At 43.1% G+C, this 21709-nt stretch overlaps 1 protein-coding gene across 4 annotated transcripts in view; it reads left to right on the top strand.

The window, feature by feature from the left end:
* Nucleotides 1-21076, top strand: part of LOC111862740 — a 43764-nt gene extending 22688 nt beyond the window's left edge. The window contains exons 2-12 of one of the 4 annotated variants that reach the window (XM_023848379.2): nucleotides 2313-4203; nucleotides 4556-4895; nucleotides 8847-8929; nucleotides 10243-10353; nucleotides 11085-11221; nucleotides 12669-12925; nucleotides 14074-14235; nucleotides 15185-15277; nucleotides 18501-18623; nucleotides 20169-20302; nucleotides 20703-21076. In XM_023848379.2, the coding sequence (XP_023704147.1) occupies nucleotides 3025-4203; nucleotides 4556-4895; nucleotides 8847-8929; nucleotides 10243-10353; nucleotides 11085-11221; nucleotides 12669-12925; nucleotides 14074-14235; nucleotides 15185-15277; nucleotides 18501-18623; nucleotides 20169-20302; nucleotides 20703-20771 (2688 nt within the window). In that variant the 5' untranslated portion in view covers nucleotides 2313-3024 and the 3' untranslated portion in view covers nucleotides 20772-21076. Of the gene's footprint in view, nucleotides 1-2312; nucleotides 4204-4555; nucleotides 4896-8846; nucleotides 8930-10242; nucleotides 10354-11084; nucleotides 11222-12668; nucleotides 12926-14073; nucleotides 14236-15184; nucleotides 15290-18500; nucleotides 18624-20168; nucleotides 20303-20702 lie in introns of all 4 variants that reach the window. The other 3 variants (XM_023848378.2, XM_033750782.1, XM_023848380.2) reach the window with 3 other exon arrangements.
* Nucleotides 21077-21709: the final 633 nt, after the last annotated feature.

Here is a 21709-nt window from a genome sequence, read left to right as displayed (position 1 = left end):
AAAAGATCATCAGAAAGTAATGAAGACTGCATTTCAGACAAATGTGTCACTTTTAAAATCATTTTAATGGCACTGTATAATGCAAAAAAAAATGTCTTAAAACACCTTCAGAATTGCAGAATACTTAAGTAAGCGATGTGCGATGGATGTGTGGGGCAAACTGTTCGGGAAAACTACTTAATGGTGTTCCGTTTTCTAGTGACACTAGCGGCCCGGGTCCAAACCCGGGTGTGGTCAATTGGGATTTGTGGTGGACAAAGTGGCGGTGCGGCGGGTTTTCTCCGAGTATTTCGGTTTCCCCTGCCAATCTTCTTTCCACCAAATTCTCCATTATCATAATCACCCGTGGCAGGCTACAATAGGCCAACCCAGTTGTTTCTGCATCGCAAACAGCGTTCTTCCTCAGAACTCTGTGAACACTTCCATAATTAGTCCAAATTGTAAATTATATGAAGGCAAGTGATACAGTACACTGCTGTACTCTGTGCTACTTGCAGACTTACACTTCGCTCCTTTTCACATTGATATCCGTTGACTTTCTCCCTAGAAAAATATTGACGTGAATAGTGGAGTTAAAAACAGTGGTAGACATGTTTTTTCTAGAGAATGGAAGCCTAATGTATGATGCGTCTTTGATAGTGCATATTGGATAGCAAACAAACAAACTCCGTGGCTTTAGTCCGCAAGCGAACTATACCGATCGAGCGACCGTATTGGATAGCAACACTTCCTTTATCTGGAGAGGCATCTACAGTTATGCGACGGAACTAAACGTGATGAAATAACAGGGTGCTCTGACTCGTTGTGGATGCTGCAGTACTGACTCAAAATATCTTTCACTGTCATTTACTGATTGTACCTCCCACCTGCATTTGTAACTAGTCCAAACTCAGATTATTGTAAAGGACAGAATAGCAAACAACAGTTAAAGCAAACTATTTTTGTCCTTTCTGTGACAGAATTTGTAAGTATCCATGAATATAATACACCAAAATGTTCAAAAAAGCCCCATAATGGAAAATGTTAGGAATTACTCGGAAACGAATTGTGTTCCACGTATTCTCCTAACTGGGCGTCGCCCGTTATATCTGCCAATCACTTTAAACTTCCTTGCAATGCGGCACGTAAACTGCATTGAGGAAGATGAAAATAAATTAATGTGCTCGGGTTCACGATTCCCCGCATCGCAATCGATGTACCCACATTTATTAGAAACGTGCGAGTACTTCTACAGGAGACTCTTCCCCCTCTCCTGTGCCCCCCTGGCAGGCCCACGTCTATTTCACAGGATTTCAAACAACCCTATCATCAGTGGCATTACGGAAACGATGCTGAAGTAAAAAATCTGTCAACACGAGACAAGTTCGTCTGGAAATCTTCCTTGCTAAAAGGTTCAGGTTCGAACTGAATTATATCGCTAAAGCCCAACAATACACATTCAGTTACATACTAAAACTCTGGCTTCCCATCGCGGAGGCCCGGGTTCGATCTTGGGTCTCGCAGAGTGGAATTTGTGGTGGACAACGTGGCGCGTGGGCAGGTTTTCTCCGAGTACTTCGGTTTCCCTTGCCAATATTCATTCCACCAATTGCTCCACAATCATCCTCACCTATCATCTGGGGCTGGCAAAGTAGGCCAGAAGTGGCCGCAATACAAGGGACTTAGTTCCACCCCACAAGCAATAAAAAAAATACTCCGTATAAGTCTAAAGTTGGTTCCTGTTTTCTGAAAGTGATGTTTAGTGCTTAACACTCTTTTCCATTACGCCGCAGATAAAACGCCTGTCAACAGTAGGCGGTGGAGGAAGTACTTTCAAAAAATAAGCACAAATGTTATATCCTTTCATCAACCTGGTTCGAACATTTTTCAACAGTACTAAGTCTTTCTTGCGTGACTGGTTCCTTCTATTGGGGACATGACACGTAAGATAGGATAGCAATGAAACGCGCTAGGGTTTTATACCAGTGGAACAATTTTAAGAAAAGTCTGTTTGTTTAATATTTAACTAGGATCTCTTAACTTCTAAAGTTACAGAGCGTCGAATGGAGGATGACTGTGAATAATGAAGTTAGAAGGAGCCGTCGTGCCTTATGAGAAGAAAGCAACCCAGCATTTTATGAAAGTAAAATTATAAAGAAAAGCATAATGACCACTTTCTTTCAGACGGAGAGATTCTGTAAACCACAAAGAACATGAGGCCGGTCGGCAGTTCTGATTTGAATCTTGTAGATTCCAAATGTTAAGAGAAATGTGGAGAAGAAGAAAAGACATTCATTGTGGCCTAATTTTAACGTATTGCTTTATTTCTTCAGGTCGATCCCAGTAATGGGACAGTAAATGCGGGTGTCTGCCATGTTGAGCACACGTCATCAGCACGCCAGAGTAACATCATCTCATGCAGAAATCAGCAATCTCTCGAAGCCACTCATCATGAAAAAGAAGAATTTAATCAGCAAAGGAAGAAAACAAGATCCCAAACGAAGAGAAACTCTAGACAGAGCATTATTATAACAATGAAAGAAAACGTATGTCCATTTTGCCTTGCCTTTTGTGCCACGGGCATCGGCTAAGGAATCCGAATTTTAAATTTTAACCAAAGAAACTTCATTCTATTTTATAATCACATGCCACTATTTAATACCATCCATAAAGTAGAGGGGAAAAGAGAGGGAAATATTTATATTAATTAAAGAATAATTTTATATAAAATATATTATAATCTACGTTCTATGTATGTTCATTACGTTGTGAAGGTGTATGAAACGTGAGATTTACAAACGCGTTCCTGCGATTGACAGTACACAGACTTACTGTTCCAGTACTACAATCAATTTAATCCTGTGATGAAGGAAACTTCTGACAGTCGCATTACGGAATTTAATTGCAAACGGTGTTGAAATTATAAGTTCAGACCAGTGCGGACACAAACGCGAGTAATGAGTGTGAAAGTTGTAAAGCAACAAGACCAAGTGAACTGATATCAGACACAAATAATTTGGCGTCTGTGTAAGGATCAGACGAGCTATGGCCTCGTCTTCCTGTATCAGAAAATCTCTACTATCTCTCAACAATGGGGGCTCTTCTCCTTCAATTGTCCTGCCCACGAAGGAACGCAGCAACAGCAACACAAGCTGTAAGACGACTTCAGCGCTGGCCCTGGCGACCTCCAGCATGGTCGACTTCTGGAATCGCGTCTCTCAGCAGATGGCCTACATCGATGGTAGCACTCGAAGCCCATCTCTTATTGATGGCGGTAGCACACGTAGTTCTCTGCGGAATGACTGTACACGGGATTCTATGCTGGTTGCCATGGATACCGCTGCACTGTTGGCGCGACCCTCTGCGGAAAACCGTAGTTCGTCACTTCTCGACGAACAGAATATGAGGAGCGGGTCGGTGCTTGAACTCGAATATGACCACAGTGCATCAATCCCAGACGATGAGAACAGTCACAGTGTCTCCCTCCTAGACGGCGTGAACGATGAGTTAAGTGCCTCTGTTCTGGATGACGTAATCGTTCCGCTTCCGCCGTCAGACTTGGCCCATACCGACGTGGGCAGACCGCTTAAACAGAGGCACCCTACTGAAATCACTTCTCCTGTGTCATACAAATCGTGCTCAGGGTCTCGCCACACCGCCACTACGTGTTCCTTAGAAGCCTCGCCACCGCAGAGTGTCCGCAGTTCAGCCCTCCATCACCAACTTGCACACAAATCCTTCCAGCGACTGGTCAGTGTATCAAGCGAAGACGAGGAGAGATGTCGGAACAAACCTTGGTACCGCAGGGCGTCTCCAGTGGACAAGCAGCAGAAGAGGGCTGCCCTTCTCGACAGCAACGACAACGACGGGGACCAGAGTGCAATCTGGCACCACGTGTTCACGGAAGTGGCCTCTAAGTACGTGAAGAACACCGAGCAACCTGGAACGCGCTACAAGAACTATTTCAATGACGATGATGACTGCTGCAATGATGATGGGGATTACACCAAGGACGGGATGGAGCTGGGGCTGCTGCAGCCGACGCCGGATATTTCTGGCAAGGCTAGGCCACCAGGTTGCGCAGCCGCCATTCCCAATTCAGCCACGTCCACGTCGGTAGTCATGGAGACGGCGTCCATGGGGGGCGGTAGGATGACCACAAGAACAAGGCTGCATAAGTATCAGCAGCAGTTCAGTTTCTGCGCGGGAGACAGGAGACTTTCGGTAAGAAAACATGCCTACTCACTCGGAACCACGAACCGACTCAGCAATTTATTCATTAATTGACTTTTACTAGCTTGACCAAATAACTATTCCTCCTGGGCTGGAGGTAATATTCTTCTGTTAGTTACTGGGTGTACGAGTTACTCAACTGGTTGGTTAATTGATGATTCACTTATACAATATCTTGCTTGGCTACTTTGTCAATCTGTTTGCCAGCCAGTAAAGCCTCTTATTTAGTCGATTTATCAGTCTCTCGAATGTACAGTTACTCAATTTGTCTCTCAACCTACAGTAAGTCAATCAGTTTGTTGGATATCCGTAAGGTGTACTGTGAAATTTGCTTCTTTTGTAGCAACCTTTCGACATGTACGGTTGTGTTACCAAGAAGGCGAGTAGCTGGGAGGAGAGCGAGGCAGTCCAGCGTCGTCGCAGCGTTATGATGGCGGTAAGCGGCATGGAGTATCTACATCAAACCCATCTGCCGACGGCGAACTGTACTCTTGCAACATCTTGTCCCGGCACCGCGGGCTTGCTGATGCTACACCCTACCTCATCGGAGTTGAAGTTGCTGGATAAGAGAGACCTCCGTTATTATTTCCAACATCCTTACCCGCGGCTGTTTGTCACGTACTTCGTTATATTTTGCAACTTCCTGCTCTTCGCGGAGGATCCTATCTCGCACAGTCACACTGGTACGTAATGTTCAGTAACCTTGAGATTTACGCATCCTTCTACCCCGTGGAAGGGTAAATTCAAGGAAGGTAGTTTCCATCACCACTTCGCACAGTATAACTACTGTTTCAGTAAAATCTTAATTACCCTGCAATTTAAAATGTGGAGCATTCTGTTAACCTTCTGTGGCATGAAATTCATCTAAATAATATTTAAAATTAAATTCCTACAGTCATTGTAAAAACATTCTTCGATCGAATCAATTTAGCGTTCTGAAGAAGAGTTGAAAACCAAAACGTGATAGTTCCGAATAGAACTCGTAAAGCCTGTTTTCCTGTTAAAGGCTTCCAGTCATAAAAATCTTGTTTTGTTAATGTCGTATTTACTTTCTCTGAACTAAGAACCCGCAATAAAACGCGATTTTGCTAGTGGACTAAGGCGCTGGATATGCGCATGGGTTGTTCCAAGTCGAGTGAATTTTAATTATTTGTGATATATTGTTATTACTATAATCATCATTATTATTTTTAAAGCTTATTTTTTAACAATATTATTCATTCATTCATCTGTAATCTGTCAAGACGACAGGTCCACTGTTTCTTCCAAAACAGTTCCTCCACTTAATGCGATCTAGAGCTTCCTCCTTCAAATGAAAATATCCTCTTCTGTCCCCAAGGTCATCCAGCATCTTCTTACGTCTTCTTCCTCGTGTTCTGGTCACTTCTATCCGCCCCTCTATCTTTCCTTCAATAACTTCTTTTAACAATATTCTGTCAATGTTAAATTTGCCCGATATAACCTCAAAGTTTCACGCAGCCGCCATGCGTGTAACTGTCCACTTAACAAACTTTCGCACAAAATGTATAGGCATGTTTATGATCTGTATGTACACTAAATTGCTAGTGTTTCATTAGTTACTGCCATCAGAGCGAAAGTTAAGCATAGAAGCTACACAGTTGTCATATTCTACAAAATATCTGAATAAAAGTTCCTTGTCTTTCGAACATCCTTTTAGGAGCCTGCAGTATTTATCGCTAACCTGCCATATTTTCTGTTGTAGACTGTAGGAAATAAGAATTATATTGACTTCCGGCGGCATAACATCCTTACCCACTTTTGTGAAAGTCTGTCAGCAGATGAAAATGTTGAATGGGAGATACACAGTGGTACGCTCGTGGTTGAGAGTTCAGTTTTGTTAATAGTGAAACAGTAACAGGTAACAGAACGCTTACTCTCAGCGAGAAGTCTCTCATTTGTTTGCAGTGATCGCCAGTGACGCATCACTTCTGGTCACGTGTCCGATTACTCTCTACAGTAAACGCCCTCACAGTCGACAGCGGTCATCAGTATCCCAGTCTACACCTCTTCACAACAGATCCGTACGGTGGTCGCAAATGATTCTGTCCAGTTTTATAAATGCTTATGGTACTGTTTTATATATTCGGGAGGGCTAGGGCGAAGCATTTGATTCAAAATCAATTTACGTTCAAACAGTATACAGTTGGTTTCATGCACTGCAACTTGTTGCCCACTGGCCATAAAATGGCGCTGGCTTGTCAGCTGTCAGTTGCACAGAGTTCCGGACCTGAAGCCGAACGTTCTGTGCTTGGAACACACGTCTCTCTGTCTCGGGTGTATTCACAAAGGCCTGTCGGTCCCTTTACCATTTCGTCCCAGCCGGTTTTGTCATTGATTGCTGTGTAAGTAAGTAAAAGTAAAAAGCAAAGCTATTCCTGTAACAGGCCGTGAAGGCCCATAAGGTTGTGAGACGTTGAGGGTCCCACATTACCTTGACAATCGGCTCAAAGATGGCGGTAAGGTTGTCAGCCTTACGGGCCGGCCGCGCTTTACTCCCCAGGAAAATTATTTTAATTAATTCCTGGTACTCATTTCTGTTAGAGGCTGAGTAAACCCCAGGCCCTAGTGCGGCTGGAAGGATTATGTCAAATGAAAAAATCCAATGACATCATCGGGATTTGAACCCGCGACCTTCCGGCTTGTAAAAAATAAAATAAAAATTGGCGGAGACGCTTGGACATGGAGTACGATCTCTGCTGTTTTCTGAGATGAAACCCAGATTTGACCAACTGGGAGTTATGGAGATTAAGCCTACACGTCCTAAGCAGATAAACAGAATGCTAGTGTGGCCTCTTAACTATTATTATTATATCATAACTATTATCATAATCATCATCACCATACAGTCCCCATTATCATATCCTGCTTACATTTGTTTTTCCCGGCGTTCCTTATTATTTTAAAACGTTCGTATGAGACATTTCATTAAGTTATATAAGTTCACACGTGTTTAATGCGTTTCTCAGTCTCTCCATTTTGTAAATCAACTGCGTTCTATTAAATGTAAAATTGGATATTGAGCTCATTTAAATAAGAAATTACTGGTACTGCGTCACATTTCCTAACATGCCAGTTTATCTCTGTGAGAGTCTGTTTCCTCAGTCCCCAACATGGTTCCGAGGAGTTCCTGAAACATACCCATAGCTGCACTACATAGCAGTGGGGCGTTATGCAGTGGTGACAAGGGGCACATCTAACATGCAAAACACTGGTACCAATATTATAATAAGATATCAGTGGAAGGGTGAAGGCAGTTCAGAAGGATGGCGTGACATGAAACAAGGTAAAGAGTCGCAGCTTTAAAATGGAGATACCTGGAGGTCTGTAAGCCAATCATCATGCGTTCATAACGCTGCTGTCACGATATGGAGTTTTCAGTTCATTTGAGCACAGTAGATCACTGAATGCCGCAGTGCAAGGGCCGAAAGGGCCCACCCCTTATGCAGTCATTCACTCATTCCAGTTTATTTAAAGGAAATGACGAGGTACTTACAATTGGCCGAAAATTGTTAGGTTTTCTTAAAGACGAGGAGTTAGTACATGTATAAGAACGTGTTCTGCTCATGTGAGATGGTAGTCAGTTGCACGGCAGTAACCGCACTGAAACAGAAACTACATATATGTAAGATTTGAGGTTTTCACAGCGGTGACTATGAAAGAAAGCCATCTTCAGGGATGTGACGCCTTGTAGACTGACGTTTCGGAGGAACGTATCGCCTCCATCTTCAGGGTATAAGAAAATTCCGCGAAGGAAGACCAGCGAGGTGCTTTGTGAAGTGAGGTTTATGTAAGACAGCAAGAACTAGGATTACGAGATACGTCTAAACCCTTGCACTATCTGAACTTTGAACAGGAATGTGTTAAGGAAGGTAACGTTAAACTTGGCTGTATGCCTAAGAATCATATTATGGACGCTTAAATGCTAAGTGCAGGCGGTGCTCCACACATGCTTTTTTTTTCAGCACTAAATTGAGGCGAGATGTGGTGGCAAAAAAAATATATAATTCTGTATTTCAGAATCCTGTTGCAAAACTTTAATTAACGTCTATATATATCACAGTGCACTAGTGAAGACAACGCCACACGCTGCTAGAGGGAACAATATACAAGCAAGGGGCATATTGCAGACTGCAGACGTAACAAACTAAGGGCTAACGAACATAAAAACAAGCTGCTGCAGCAAATCACATAGCTCTGAACAAGTGGACGACGCCCCTTATAGTGTGGAATAGGATTTTACAAAAGTAATGAGAAAAAATTTTAATGGATTTTAATTAATTATTTTTATTTTATATTTAAGTGGACTGTAGAGCGTGGTTTCAGCGCACATCAGAGCAGTGTAGCAGTTTCGATACATTGAGACACCTGAAGATGGCCATCTATGGCCGAAACATGTTGTTTTAAGTGTTAAATGATGAAATTGGATGAAAAATAGGAGCAATTGTTGCATTATTGCCGGACTGTGATATGCATAGACGTTAATTAAACTGCCCTTAAGCTGTCTTTCCATACCAAGCCACTTCACTGATTGGACTATGGAGGCTGTTAGTTGTGGCAGTATATGTATTTATACCAGAGCCCATATACTGCTGAACATTTGTTTTCCGTTCCAGAGTCGGACATCCCGATGGTCGGTAATGTGTTCAGCTTCGTCCTCACAAAATATCCTCCTGAATGGCGCTGGTCTCTTATAAAGGTACACAATTTCTTTCACCCGTTTAGTTTCCTGTGCCTCTGAAGGACTGAAAAGGGTAAAACGTTACAAATTACAAATCTGAAAACGATGGACCTTGGATCATGATTGTATTTCACGTTTGTTTTTCTTGATACTAACGACTAATTGCTTGATTTCTTGATAGATCGTCAATTCATCCAGTGATTCGTTTGTTAGTTATACCATAATTATAGTCTTCGTTAGTTAGATAGAAGCATTTCCTCCACAGTAAACGTAATGGTTACACCGATGTAATTCTGTTTCCTGAGTTATATAGTGTTTTTCTTCCACACCGGATGTAACAGCTATACTCCCACGATTCGGTCTCTCCCAAATTATGTAGTAAAAGTAAAAAAAAGTAAAGCTATGCCTGTACCAGGCTGTGAAGGCCCATAGGGTTGTGAGACGTTGAGGGCCCCACATTATCTAGACAATCGGCTCAAAGATGGCGGTAAGGTTGTCAGCCTTACGCTCCGGCCGCGCTTTACTCCCCACGAAAATTATTTATTTAATTACTGGTACTCATTTCTGTTAGAGGCTGAGTGAACCCCAAGGCCATAGTACGGCCGAAAGAATAAGGTCAATTGAAAAAATCCAATGACCTCATCGGTATCCCAAATTATGTAGCGATACTTAAAACACAACAGAAGAAGGGGCCGTAGTCCCACTGTACCATTTGAAATATTATATATTTTTATTGGGTCATTAGTCTTTTACTTATATCCTTCCTGGGGGGTAAAGGGCGGCCGGCGCGTAAGGCTGACAACATTGCCACCATCTATGAGCCGATTGTCTACAAAATGTGGGATCCTCGACCTCTCATAACCATATGGGCCTCCACGGCCTGTTACAGGGATAACTTTACTTAACCTGAAATCCGTAGTTTGATTTCCGACTGCATGGTTACCGTTGGCGATATTCTTGGCAATCCTCTCACATAAAGTGAAATTATTATATTCGCGTGACTTGTTCTTTTTATTTAAATACAGGAATTTTATCCGCAACAGATGACAGTGACCATGCCGATGGAAATCCGTTTTTTTTAATCAGATACTTGCATGACCCCATGACATGTGCAGTGGTTGTATAGCTACAGAGATGCAAGGGTTGGAGCTGTACTCTAAAAGAAAGAATACGAATTATGATTATCATCAGGATAGAGTTTTCTCCTTATCCGAGTCACTGTGTAACGTTCCCGGATTTTTTTTAAATATATAGTAAGGGGTTGTTAATCCCAAGCTGTATGACTACGCTTCAGTGTGTTTCATATGTCTAGGGACTGCGGTCTGTTCCAGGTGCTGATGTGGCTGCTGGCGATGTTGTGCGGCATGGTGTTGGGCAAACTTCTCATTCACGGCTACGTCTGTGGCAAGCTTCTCAGGCTGAAGATGTTTCGTGATGATCAGGTATCGATATCATTCACATCACCAAATCACAAACATTACTCTGTTTATGAAAACTTAGCGTCATTTGAAGTCATTCATGACTATTCCAGCACCTGGTAACTTTTGCTAAGGCTGGAACTTGCACAGCCTGATTCCTTACACATCCTGCAATATAGACATTCTTGCGTCCTGCTGCATCCAGCTTCTATTATAAGTGCCATCTTCGTCAGAATTATTTAACTTTGGGAATACTAGGAAATCATATCTAAGGGACAGGACCCGCCAGTCTGCCTACAAATATTTTCATACCGTTTATGTTAACTATTTGCAGAAACCATTAATCTACACATAAAACTTGAAATTCAGCAACTATAGCCAATATGGCTGGAAGATCAGGGTTCAATTACCACCAGGGTCAGGAGTATCTCTCCTCAACGTCAAGTCTATGCAGCTCTGGGAATCACCCAGCCTCCTATCAGATAGGCAGCCACGGTCTTTTCTCTGGGGAAGAAGCAGTCAAAGCATGGAGGTGACCATTCGCCTGTATAGTGCTGTGTACAAAACAGATGTAATGGCTCCATTGTTGTAACAATCTTCATATTTGTGTTTCTGTAAACTGAAACTATCCGCTTGAAGATGATGGCTGGAATAAGTCAGAAGGACTTTGGAGGGACACCCCCTAACCATTAGGCTACACGCTTATACGTGCACAACACATGATCCTTAACCTCTTGTCTTGACCGTGCTTGCAGGGCTCCTGGATGACCATGTTCCTCACTGTGATCGTGTCGCTGTACGTATTCTCTCACGCCTACAACCTGCTGCTTTTCCTCTGGTACGACAACCCCCTGTACCAGATCAACAGTCACATGGGCGCCACTAACGCCAGGTACAAATTTGGAGACCTACAAAATGTTCTCTGTGTTAAAATGAGTGTGTAGTTGTGAAGTCATAGGAGGCGGCGAAAAGGGAAGTCTCAAATCTGAGACAGTAACATATGGTCGCGAGTCCCAAGGGACTCGGACCCAAGAAGGACTGCGCTGGCAAGTGTCAGCAGCTTATACGCAAGATAGACCTGTCCTGTCGCCAGAGACGGAGCTCGACAAAAAGAAGACCGTAACTGTCAAACAGTAATAAATATCTGGCCATGAGCTCCAGACGGGTCTCGACACCAAGACTTACTGACTGACTGACCGACCGTCAGTCGCAATGTGTCTTAGACTTTTCGGAAATACGATAGTCACGTCTATGTCAAAACACGGATTCAGAAACTTTGCACACAATGTCTCATAAACGGCTGGCCGTCACTACAGTTCCCGTGGAAACAAATTGATTGTTGCGCAGGGTATTCCACTGTTGGTTGCTCAGTACTCTACAACAATGGAATTCGTCTGCCATTAAAGCCGGTTTCGAGAAAACCGACGTTTGGAGTTTGTGCGTGTAACAGAATGTACCATCCTTGTAGTTTTATTTGAAGATATGTTCCCTTTCACCACTAAAATTCAATCAAAATTGCTAGAGACGTTCTCAAGAAACCCGCCATTCTGTTCTGATGCTCATTTCAAGGGCCCCTAATTCAGGAACTGGTAGGTCTATCGAATATGAAACGGCTATCCAGACAGGCATGCACGCACAGGCCTTCACACAAACTGCCTACCAAAATCCATATCTTCATATTCAGAGGGGCTGAAAAAGTGTAAATACGCCAAACCATCTAGACAGATCTTTCCACACTATACGAGTATAATACGTACACGAGGAAGTAAAAATGAAGTGTGTGTGTGTGTCTCTGGTTTACAAATTGGAAGATTCACCGCCACAGAAAGAAGGGTCCACAAACGAACTTTGTTCAGAGTTAGCTTAAGTTAATCCCCTTGACACCGTTTCTACGTAAGACACATTCAATTGTGCCATTCTTCCTCAACGCAGTCTTCGAGAAGACGCCCTCTCCGCTATAAAATATACGGTACCCTGCCAGCCATCAACTCCACCTTCATTACCGGGGCTGCTTCACATGTACAGGGAGGATTCTTACTTTGTTGACCGATTCCACGGCGATCTGTTCACCGCCGTGCGCGAGGCGCATATGAATTTTGCCGATGAATCGGCATGCATCTCCGGAGACAGGACTAGCTCCTGTCATTTTGAATTCGAAACTAGGCCTATATAGCATTTTCAGTTAATAGAGCGTCGTTCAATAACCCAGGACTAACTTTTTTTAAATTAGCCATATAACATTAATAGTAAGTCTGTGTTTTATCGTGAGCAACAGTTTACGTGAAGAGTCGAGAGAGGTCAGCCAGCATTTGATGTGTCTGCCACTCTCTTGTTTTCAGCGTAATGAAGGCTGCAGCGTGCGGAACGTGGCTGGGGGACCTCATCACGGCGCTCATGGTGACAGACATGATGCTACAGGACAACTTGTACCCCCAGTGGGCATCCTGTTTCCGCAAGATCTGGCGGCGATCAAATATCCCGCGCATCCTCATTTTCTGGGTCGGCTCCGTCGTGGCCACCTCTGTTGTTGTCACACTTATCGTCAGCGACTGGATCTCTTGGGACAGGCTGAACAGGGACTTTGTGGCAACAACAGGTAGGGACTCTGGGACATAGGTACGGAAGTCTAGCGGTTAGCATAAGAATCCTGCGGCAACAGCAGTCAGGGGCCACACATTAACATCGGCACAAACCAGATGCTGATGTGTCCAATTCAATTTCATTCCTACGTGGTTCTCTGGACCATTCTTAATGGTACCTTATAAAGCAGGGTTGAAAAGCGACGGCGTTAAAACATCTCCTTGTTGCAGGCCACTCTTAATAGAAAATGTATCAGATGAATATTTACCTCCACTGAAAATATTTTGATTTAATTTACACGTGTTATATTTCGTCCAAATAGTTTCGTGAATATATTAAACTGAATGCTAATATTGTAGTACAGTATTTCCCTCCAATTATAGGCTTTCTTCGAGACCGTAAACAGATGACATACAATACTATCCCATCTTACTCCCATTTCTCTCCAGTGTCTGCGAACCTGGGGTTCGAATCCGGGCTGCACTACCACAGGCCCTCGGGACGAATGCCATTGTCGGGTTATAAATTTAGCCTACATTGAAGAATGCAGTCTTCTGGGATGTGGCGCCGTGTAGATCTTGTGTGAACCGATGTTTCGGGAAAACCTATCGCCTACATATTCAGGATAGAATAATCCGCGAGCGAGGAACCAGCGTGAGCAGTTGGCTCTAGAAAATCCACGTTCCTCTGAAACGTCGGTTCACACAAGATCTACACGGCGCCACATCCCATAAGACGGCATTTTTCATATTCACCGTCATGAGAACCTCAAATCTTACTTAGCCCATATTGTCTAAATAAGTCGTTGACGGCACACGTAAGCCCAGAAGTCTGCGATGGGAAATCGGGCTTCATAAGTTTTGTCCGGAACTCCTCGTCTTCCTGTGTAATGCCAATAATCCATGTATTATTAGAGTTTCGAATTTTGAACCTGATACGGAGATAGATCATGAAACGTAAACAAAATAAACTGTATGAAATATTTGTAAGTGTACATTAAATTTAACGCGCATAGCGGGGGTCAAAATTCTTAAGGCATCATCTAAACTTCTGTATTTCACGCAGAGGAAACTCGTGCTAGCTGACATGGCTAAGTCATTTACAAGCATTCACAGCCTCTCAATAAAGATGGAAGTGTTTAACGGAAAGTGGCCATTCATGCAGAGCTGTCCCGGGCGTTCTTGGCGTCATTCATCCTGGTCATGGACCTGCTGATCGTGATGCAGGACTGGGATTTCCCCCATTTTACAACGACTCTTCACGTCAACTTGCCCGGATTCAGCGTCGCGACGCTTAAGTGGAAGTACGCCGAAGTTGATATCACGGGTGAGTTTCCAGCGGATGAGTATAAATAAATATATCTTAAACGGAACCTCGATCAAACGGGTAGCTATCCGTTTGAATATTTTTCTAGTGAGGAGAATATAGAAGTAGGCTGAAAGCCTAAAATAACCTGTAATAACGAAACGGTTTCCCGGAAACATAAAATAAACACCATAAACCACTTAAATAAACAGTAAAAAAGAAAAATTATTAAATCTTGTACAGTCGCATAAATGAATTTAAGAAGGCTTGCCCCAAGATCTGGTACGAGGTAGCGTAGTTGGTTGAGGCACTATGCTGCAAGCCGGAAGGTCGCGGGTTCGAGTCCCGATAGGTGGATTTGTTTCAATTGTCGTAATCATTCCAGCCGCATTATGGCCCTCGGGTCGACTCAGCCTCTAACAGAAACGAGTACCAGGAATCTTCCTGGGGTGGTAAAGGGAGGCCGGCGCGTAAGGCTGACAACCTTGCAGCCATCTGTGAGCCGATTGTCTAGAAGATGTGGGAGCCTCAAACTCTCATAAACCTATGGGCCTCCACGGCCTGTTACAGGGATAGCTTTACCTTTTTACCCTAAGATCTAACTCGGTAAAAGATAATGAAAGTAATTTGCTTGCAGAATTTAAGTTTCCAAGGTTTCCACGGAAATGAAGATTTATATTACGGTCGTTTATGTTATGACACTGTTCTCTAGTCTGGTAAGTGGGTCCCACGTTTCGCAGGAACAAATTACCTCCACCTTCATGATTGTAGGTGCCTAAGAATGAAAAGAGTCATAGGCCTGCTATCTGGTTGCCTTTCTCACAGAAAGATAGTATGCAAAACATGCATACAAATGCATACGTGCGATAACAGGAAACAGTTGAACGCAGTGTTGACTGCATGACGTTCAGTCAAAGAACAAACAAAGAAATGTAGAAATACGTGACTATGTTACCTCTGTTTTGCGCAGGCAAATGGTTCAACTATGGAATTATAGTACTCGTCATGTTGCTGGACCTCAATATGTGGAAGAATCAAATATTCTACAACCCAAAGGACTTCGGTCAGTACACAGGTACTAGTATGAGCAGAACACATTATTTCATCGTTGTGCATTGATAATTCACAATGTCATGTTTTTACAACGTAGCTTTAACAACAGAGTTTTCACGGCTAGTGCTGATTCTGTTGCTCGCTTGTTATCACCTTCAATAACTTTGTTTCATGAAAGAGTGAAGCTTGCGAAAGGTGAAGCTTAGCAACGGCAGTCTGTTTTCATTCGGTTGTTTCAATTCTTCTGCGCACTGTGTTTCAGATACACACATACACAGAGACTTCAGTCATGGGTATATTTTCTGTATCCTTTGCAAGGCTGGTAGTAGTGGCAACCATCTTACACTTGCGTAACCAAGTATTTCCCTATACTCTTGTCCGCTGAAGTCAGAGAAATCTTTTCAGCCCTCTACACGAGCCGTGTAGAATTCAGTTTCTTTAGGAGTAACTCAATTCACGAACACAGTTTGAATATTCTTGTGACTCGCTTCATGATGAACTAGGAAAGGTCGAAACATGTAGCGTAACGCCTGTGCATAATAAACAAATGTTACGTTAGTATCTATATTTTGTCTTCATTCTATGGATGCCATTTTTGTGTTTCACGCTATCATAAACACACAGCAGAATGCGTACCATGAAGGTGGTTATTTATACATTAAAAAATTTACAAAAGGGTTTCCTCAAATAACTAACTGTTAAAGTCGGCCGCGCCATAGCTCAAGCGGTTAGTCGCTGGCTTCCCACCGGGGCCCCCCGGGTTCGATCCCGGGTCTGGGCAAGTGGAATTTGTGGTGGACAAAGTGGCACTGGGGCAGGTACTTCGGTTTCCCCTGCCAATCTTCATTCCACCAATTGCTCCACAATCACCCTCACCTATCATCTGGGACTGGTACAATAGGCCAGAAGCGGCCGCAGTACAAGGGACTTAGTCCCACCCCACTAGCAATAAAAAAACTGTTAAAGTTAAGTAAACCTACTCTATGTACCATAGCAACGCCTTCAAATGTCTAACTGACGAAAGGCGCATCGTAGTAGCCAATTTCTCAACAGTGCTAGCTCGGTTTGAAATAACAGAAGAGTGGCATCTGATATACGTGTAGCAGAGAGTAGAAACTTCTGTTGAATTGTATTAACGCTAAACTTAACTGACGCTCTCTCTCGTACGTAGCCCGCTGATTTGCAACTATTTCGGGGTTCGGCTCCTTTCTAATCAGTTAAGCCTATCGTTATCCCGGTACCCCGTTTTTCAAGTTTCAATAATTTATTTAACAAATCAGTAACAAAATCAGTCAGGGATATAAGTCTTATTTCTAGGACTGTCCACGATTTACTTTACGTTACGTAATGGAACAACTACAGTTCAATAACGGAAAAACTTAATGAGTTGTAAGCTTAACGACAATCACTTTTCAGCCAGATATACGCTTGTGTATTCTGCCGTAATGTAACAAGTCTGTACGGTGTTGCTGTATCATTCGCGTTTGTTCGGTTCGCGGCACGATCGATCACAATACTGTCGGTTCTCCAGGGAACATCAAATGATGTTACATTACATGACTAGAGCGGATATATGCGTGTTTCCGCGCGCGTTCCTCATTGGGCCCAGGTTATTTCTTCGCTCTATTTTTCATATCCCCCCTCTTTTTTTTATATTGTAATTTTCAGTGGAGTGGAATTACAAAAGCATGTTAACATTAACAGAACTTTACATAGCTTCGCCTGTGCCAATGCAACCCACACATTACAATAAACACACTAAACCCGACGTTTGGGAAAAATTAGCGAAGGCTGTGTGAGTCGATTGCTTATTTCGAAATTTTGAAAAGGTATTGCAGGTTGGTGAACGAATGGCCCGTAGTCAAAACCAGCAGTGAAACTGCCAGTTTCTCTTCCAGTTACCTGGACTGTATATGGCATCCTTTTTCGAGGTTTTTTTCCGACAGACTTAATGAATCACTAATTCCAAATCTGCCGGTGCCATGCGAGTAAAGATTTTGTATTGTCCACTAATTTCTTTAAACTTACAAGTCAGCTAACAAACTCGCACCATAATACACAGTTCTACACAACCGCTTTCGCCACCAAAGTTTTCGTTTCTTATTCTTTGACAAACAGTGGCGTGTGAATATAAAAGGCGCCTGAAAGACCATGTATTTCGACCAATAGCTGTGAACATTTGTTGGATCACGAATGTGAAACCTGTTTATCCGAATGTTCGTCCTGCCGTGGACGCATTAAAGCCGTAACATTCAAGTTGAAGCCCCAATGCGTTGCAGCAGAATGCGCATGTGCGTGTCCTGCTTTGCTCTTCATTAATATACGTACATCAGTCGCATATTAATTCTTCTTGACCCTGTTCAAAAGCAGTTATCGAGCAGCCTTGTTGTGTCGCTGCACACACAAAAATTGTTTATGTTTCGGTGATGGCAATGCAATAGTGCAATGTGAGCCACCCACTTCAAAGATAAGGGACAGGAACACCGAAAGTTTAAATATTATGTTTTTGGACATTATCCATCGCCTTGTCTCTATCTGAAAACCGTCCTGTTTATTTTTTTTTTAAACACAACGTTTCAGAGACTGCATTCTGTTTCCGCCTTCAAGTAAAACCTAATCAGTTGGACCCAATCGATAGAACTAGTCCCTGTGCCCAACTGAGTTTCTATACTTCCGCGTCCTTGCTGATACAATGAAGCCGCCAGGGAGCAGATGAGTCGCGTTAGGGGCCATACCCTCACAGCTCTACGGCAGTTTTCGGAGTCTGCAGAGATAACTGTGAATGCAGACGCTGCAGACTTGTTCCACAGATTTTAACGACAATTTTTATCTCTGGCCCGCCACCGCCATACACACACACACGGATTTAGAATGGGTCAGATTTGTGTTGGTTTCCAATAGTGAGGTTACTTCTTCTTTTTCTAAGAGGCGCGCAACTCTATTATGGCTTATATGCTCAAAGCAAGAACTGTGGAGGCAGAGAAACAGTCGTTGCTAGGTACTGCCCGCACGCAACAATAAAGAAGGTGTCACGATACGTGACGCGTACAACCGTTGCTATGAAGCGATCGGGTCATGCAACAGTACGATCCATTTTAATATTGTCCGCCCACCTACGCCTTAGTCTGCCCAGTGGTCTCTTTCCTTATGGCTTTCCCAAAATATAAAAACAGTCGAACGGAAGACAGATAATCTTGGAATACTTATATCTATGTTGTCTGTTATGCTGGCAGGTCCAGATGACAAGATTCGAACTGTGAACGACCGAGACCTTCTCGTTACTCGCAACACATCGTACTGGACCTGGGAGAGTCGGACACACATCAACCCAGACACGGGTCTGCCCCACTACGAAGGTGGGTGAGCTCGTGACGCGAAATCATTTCGTTATTTTTCACTCATCACAAAAATCCATGTTTTGTGGCTATCATATTCATTAATTAACACGACGAACAGCACGACACAAGTAGGGATGTAGCAGATGCTGGCGGCGTTAAATTTATCTGATATAATTTCAGGTTTTCGGATTTAGACACGTCTTCAATTCTTAACAAAAAAGAAACGTTCCAAATTTTTGGTGCCTTTTCAATTCTATGTATACAAAATGTTCCGTGGTTTATTACGTATTATCATGCAACACTGAGTCTGCACGTATTTCCCTTGGCTCTGTTTTGCAGCTTTGGTTTCTCAACAAAGATTTTATATTTTATGGCGTATTACCTACCACTTTGAAGTTCTCAAGACCGCCATGTTAGTATTATAGAAGCTACAAACTACGAGGGTAAGTCAATAAGTAAGTTACAAACGGATATAGAACTTAAACAAATGAGAGTACTGATTTGAAAAATGTTTTTATTTCTCAACATAACCTCCCTGTACATTGAGGCACTTGTCCCATCGTTTCACAAGCCCCCGAAAACCAGCAGCATAAAATTCTTTGGGCTTTTGTCGGAACCAGACGGTGACTTCCCTTTCTACAGCTTCATCGTCGGGAAAAGGTTCAGCCGAAAGATGATGCTTAAGAGGGCCGAACAAATGGAAGTCGCTTGGAGCAAGGTCGGGGCTATGCGGAGGATGCTAGAGGACTTCCCACTTGAAAGTTCGCAGCGTCTCATTTGTCTTGCTGGCAGTTCTGTAAGATCCTCAGGATGTAAATGTTCCCTGTAAAGGGAAGTCACCGCCTGGTTCCAACAGCAGCCCAAAGAATTTTATGCTGCTCGTTTTCAGGGGCTTGTGAAACGATGGGACAAGTGCCTCAATGTACAGGGAGATTATGCTGAGAAATAAAAGCATTTTTCAAATCAGTACTCTCATTTGTTTAAGTTCTATATCCATTTGCGCAGTAACTTACTTATTGATTTACCTACGTAAAAAGATGTGGGCAGAAGCATGGTGTTCAAACAAAATTGCATGAAAACTCGTCCATTTATGTGCCTGGATATCATAATCTAAATCTTTACAGAGAAGTTGGTTACAAAACAAACTCCGTGGCATGTAGTCCGCAAGCGAACTATACCGACCGACAGCCGCTTGTCGGCGAAGTTAGTGCCAACTTTTGCGGATAAAGTGTGTCACGTGGTCAGCGCAACGAATCCTCACGGCCGTTAGTCTCGGTTTTATAGACCGGAGCCGCAATTTCCTTGAAATAGCTCCTCAGTTATCCTAACAAGGCTGAGTGAACCCCGTTCCAGACACAATACTTCTCAGACCTCTGGATCTGTAGGCAGGAACACTGACCACTAGACCACAGAGGCGGTCTTGCAGAAGTGGGTTATAAATTAGATTTATTAATTTGTACCCGAAATGATTTACTTAAGTGTGAGATTTACTGAAAGGGTGTTTACAAGATACCGCCCTGTCTAGCAAGTCCACACATATAAATCATGTAATTACTGTTGCAGAGGACATGCAGATGAATTCCCGCTTCATGAACTACCCCCTGTCTGTCAAGTGGACGGCCTTCATCCCTTCAGTAATTGGGTTGGTGCTCTTCGTGTCTCTAGTATCACTGTATGGACGATTCCCTGCCCATCAGGTAAGAGATCAGCGCATGACTCCAATTACAAGCTACCTCCATTGTCTACTTCTGCACAACAGGCCACTGAAGAACAAACACAACGTAATGAATGTGATAACAAAAATAAATAATCTCGGACGCGTTGTTCTATTTGCGGTCCGTGCCTAGGCAGTATGACGAGGATCATAGACGTGTCCTCTATTACCTAAAATTCCGGACGATGGAAAAAGTCCAAACCCCCAGTAATTCTGTGTGTCATCCACCATCGTCAGAACTCTTTAGAATCTACCCCTAGTTTCTATTTAACAGAAGTTAAATTTACATTAGTTTTCAGCCACTAGGATCAGAAATTTTTTCCAATAAGGGCATGTTTCAGGTATGCTTTCAGATATATTACTGTTATGTATTTATCTTTCAGACTCATGGACAGACTCGAGATCTGAGTCCATGCCGAGGCGCCCAAGGAAGGGACCCCAACTCCCGGTAGCCACGGCAGTGCAGAAAATACAGTTTTCTGTGTTTTCCACTAGAAACGTGTGATGGACATCCATCTCTTATTATGAGATTATGTCTGAACCGGTGGTTGCACTATTGCTGTGTGTGACCACAATAAAAATGATCTTATCTTCTGCCTGCATTTCTGTGATCACTCAATTGTAATAAAATAATTATGGATAAACTCGTGTGTAAATGTAACAAGAATCGCATGTGGAATTTGAATTGTTTGTTCCTCCATTCTAGAAACAGAAACAATCAGCCACTGACCATCTGAATAAATGAAATATCCACTTACATCAGACTTGTGATTTTCTGAGAATGAATACCTCCCCATCTTGTTACACATTCCTAGAAAGAAAGGCAAAATTTCCTTTGGTTTATTATTACACTGACTGTTAGGTTGGCAGGTTTGTTCAAATATCAAAAGCCGGGTATCGATTGCGCGAGGCAATGTTCGTTGCATGTTGCCGCGCGCGAACTTGGCGAGTTTCGAGCCAAATCGGAGCGGTTCTTTGTACCGCGGCAAAGGGATTACAGTGTGCTGTGCTCATTCAGTTGATGTGGTCTTGTGGTGTTCCGGCGTTTCTTTCGCAACGTCGGTCAACAGCCGCTGAACACGAACATTGTAAACAAACGAACGAGTTTGCCGCGCACGAACAGCTGTGCGCATTCGATACCTAGCCTAAGGTTCGAGTCTGTTCACTTTCTACCTCTCTCTCTCTCTCTCTCACCGACTTCCGTCTAACAGCCATTAGTGATGAAACATTCGAGGAAGTACAGTCTGAGAAAGTTCATAGTTGTAGTTGAACGAAGTAAGTGTTCAATAATGCAGTCCACTCACTGCAAGCAGTCGTCATTATCAGGAGGTAAGCTCCAAACACTGTCAGTAAACTAAGTAACTCACTAAGGTCCGCGCCATAGCTCGAG

This window comes from Cryptotermes secundus, unplaced genomic scaffold, assembly GCF_002891405.2.
Source record: "Cryptotermes secundus unplaced genomic scaffold, Csec_1.0 scaffold5, whole genome shotgun sequence".
Classification (NCBI taxonomy): domain Eukaryota; kingdom Metazoa; phylum Arthropoda; class Insecta; order Blattodea; family Kalotermitidae; genus Cryptotermes; species Cryptotermes secundus.
The sequence above is the reverse complement of the archived record's forward strand: the minus strand, read 5'-3'. Positions and strand labels throughout refer to the sequence as shown.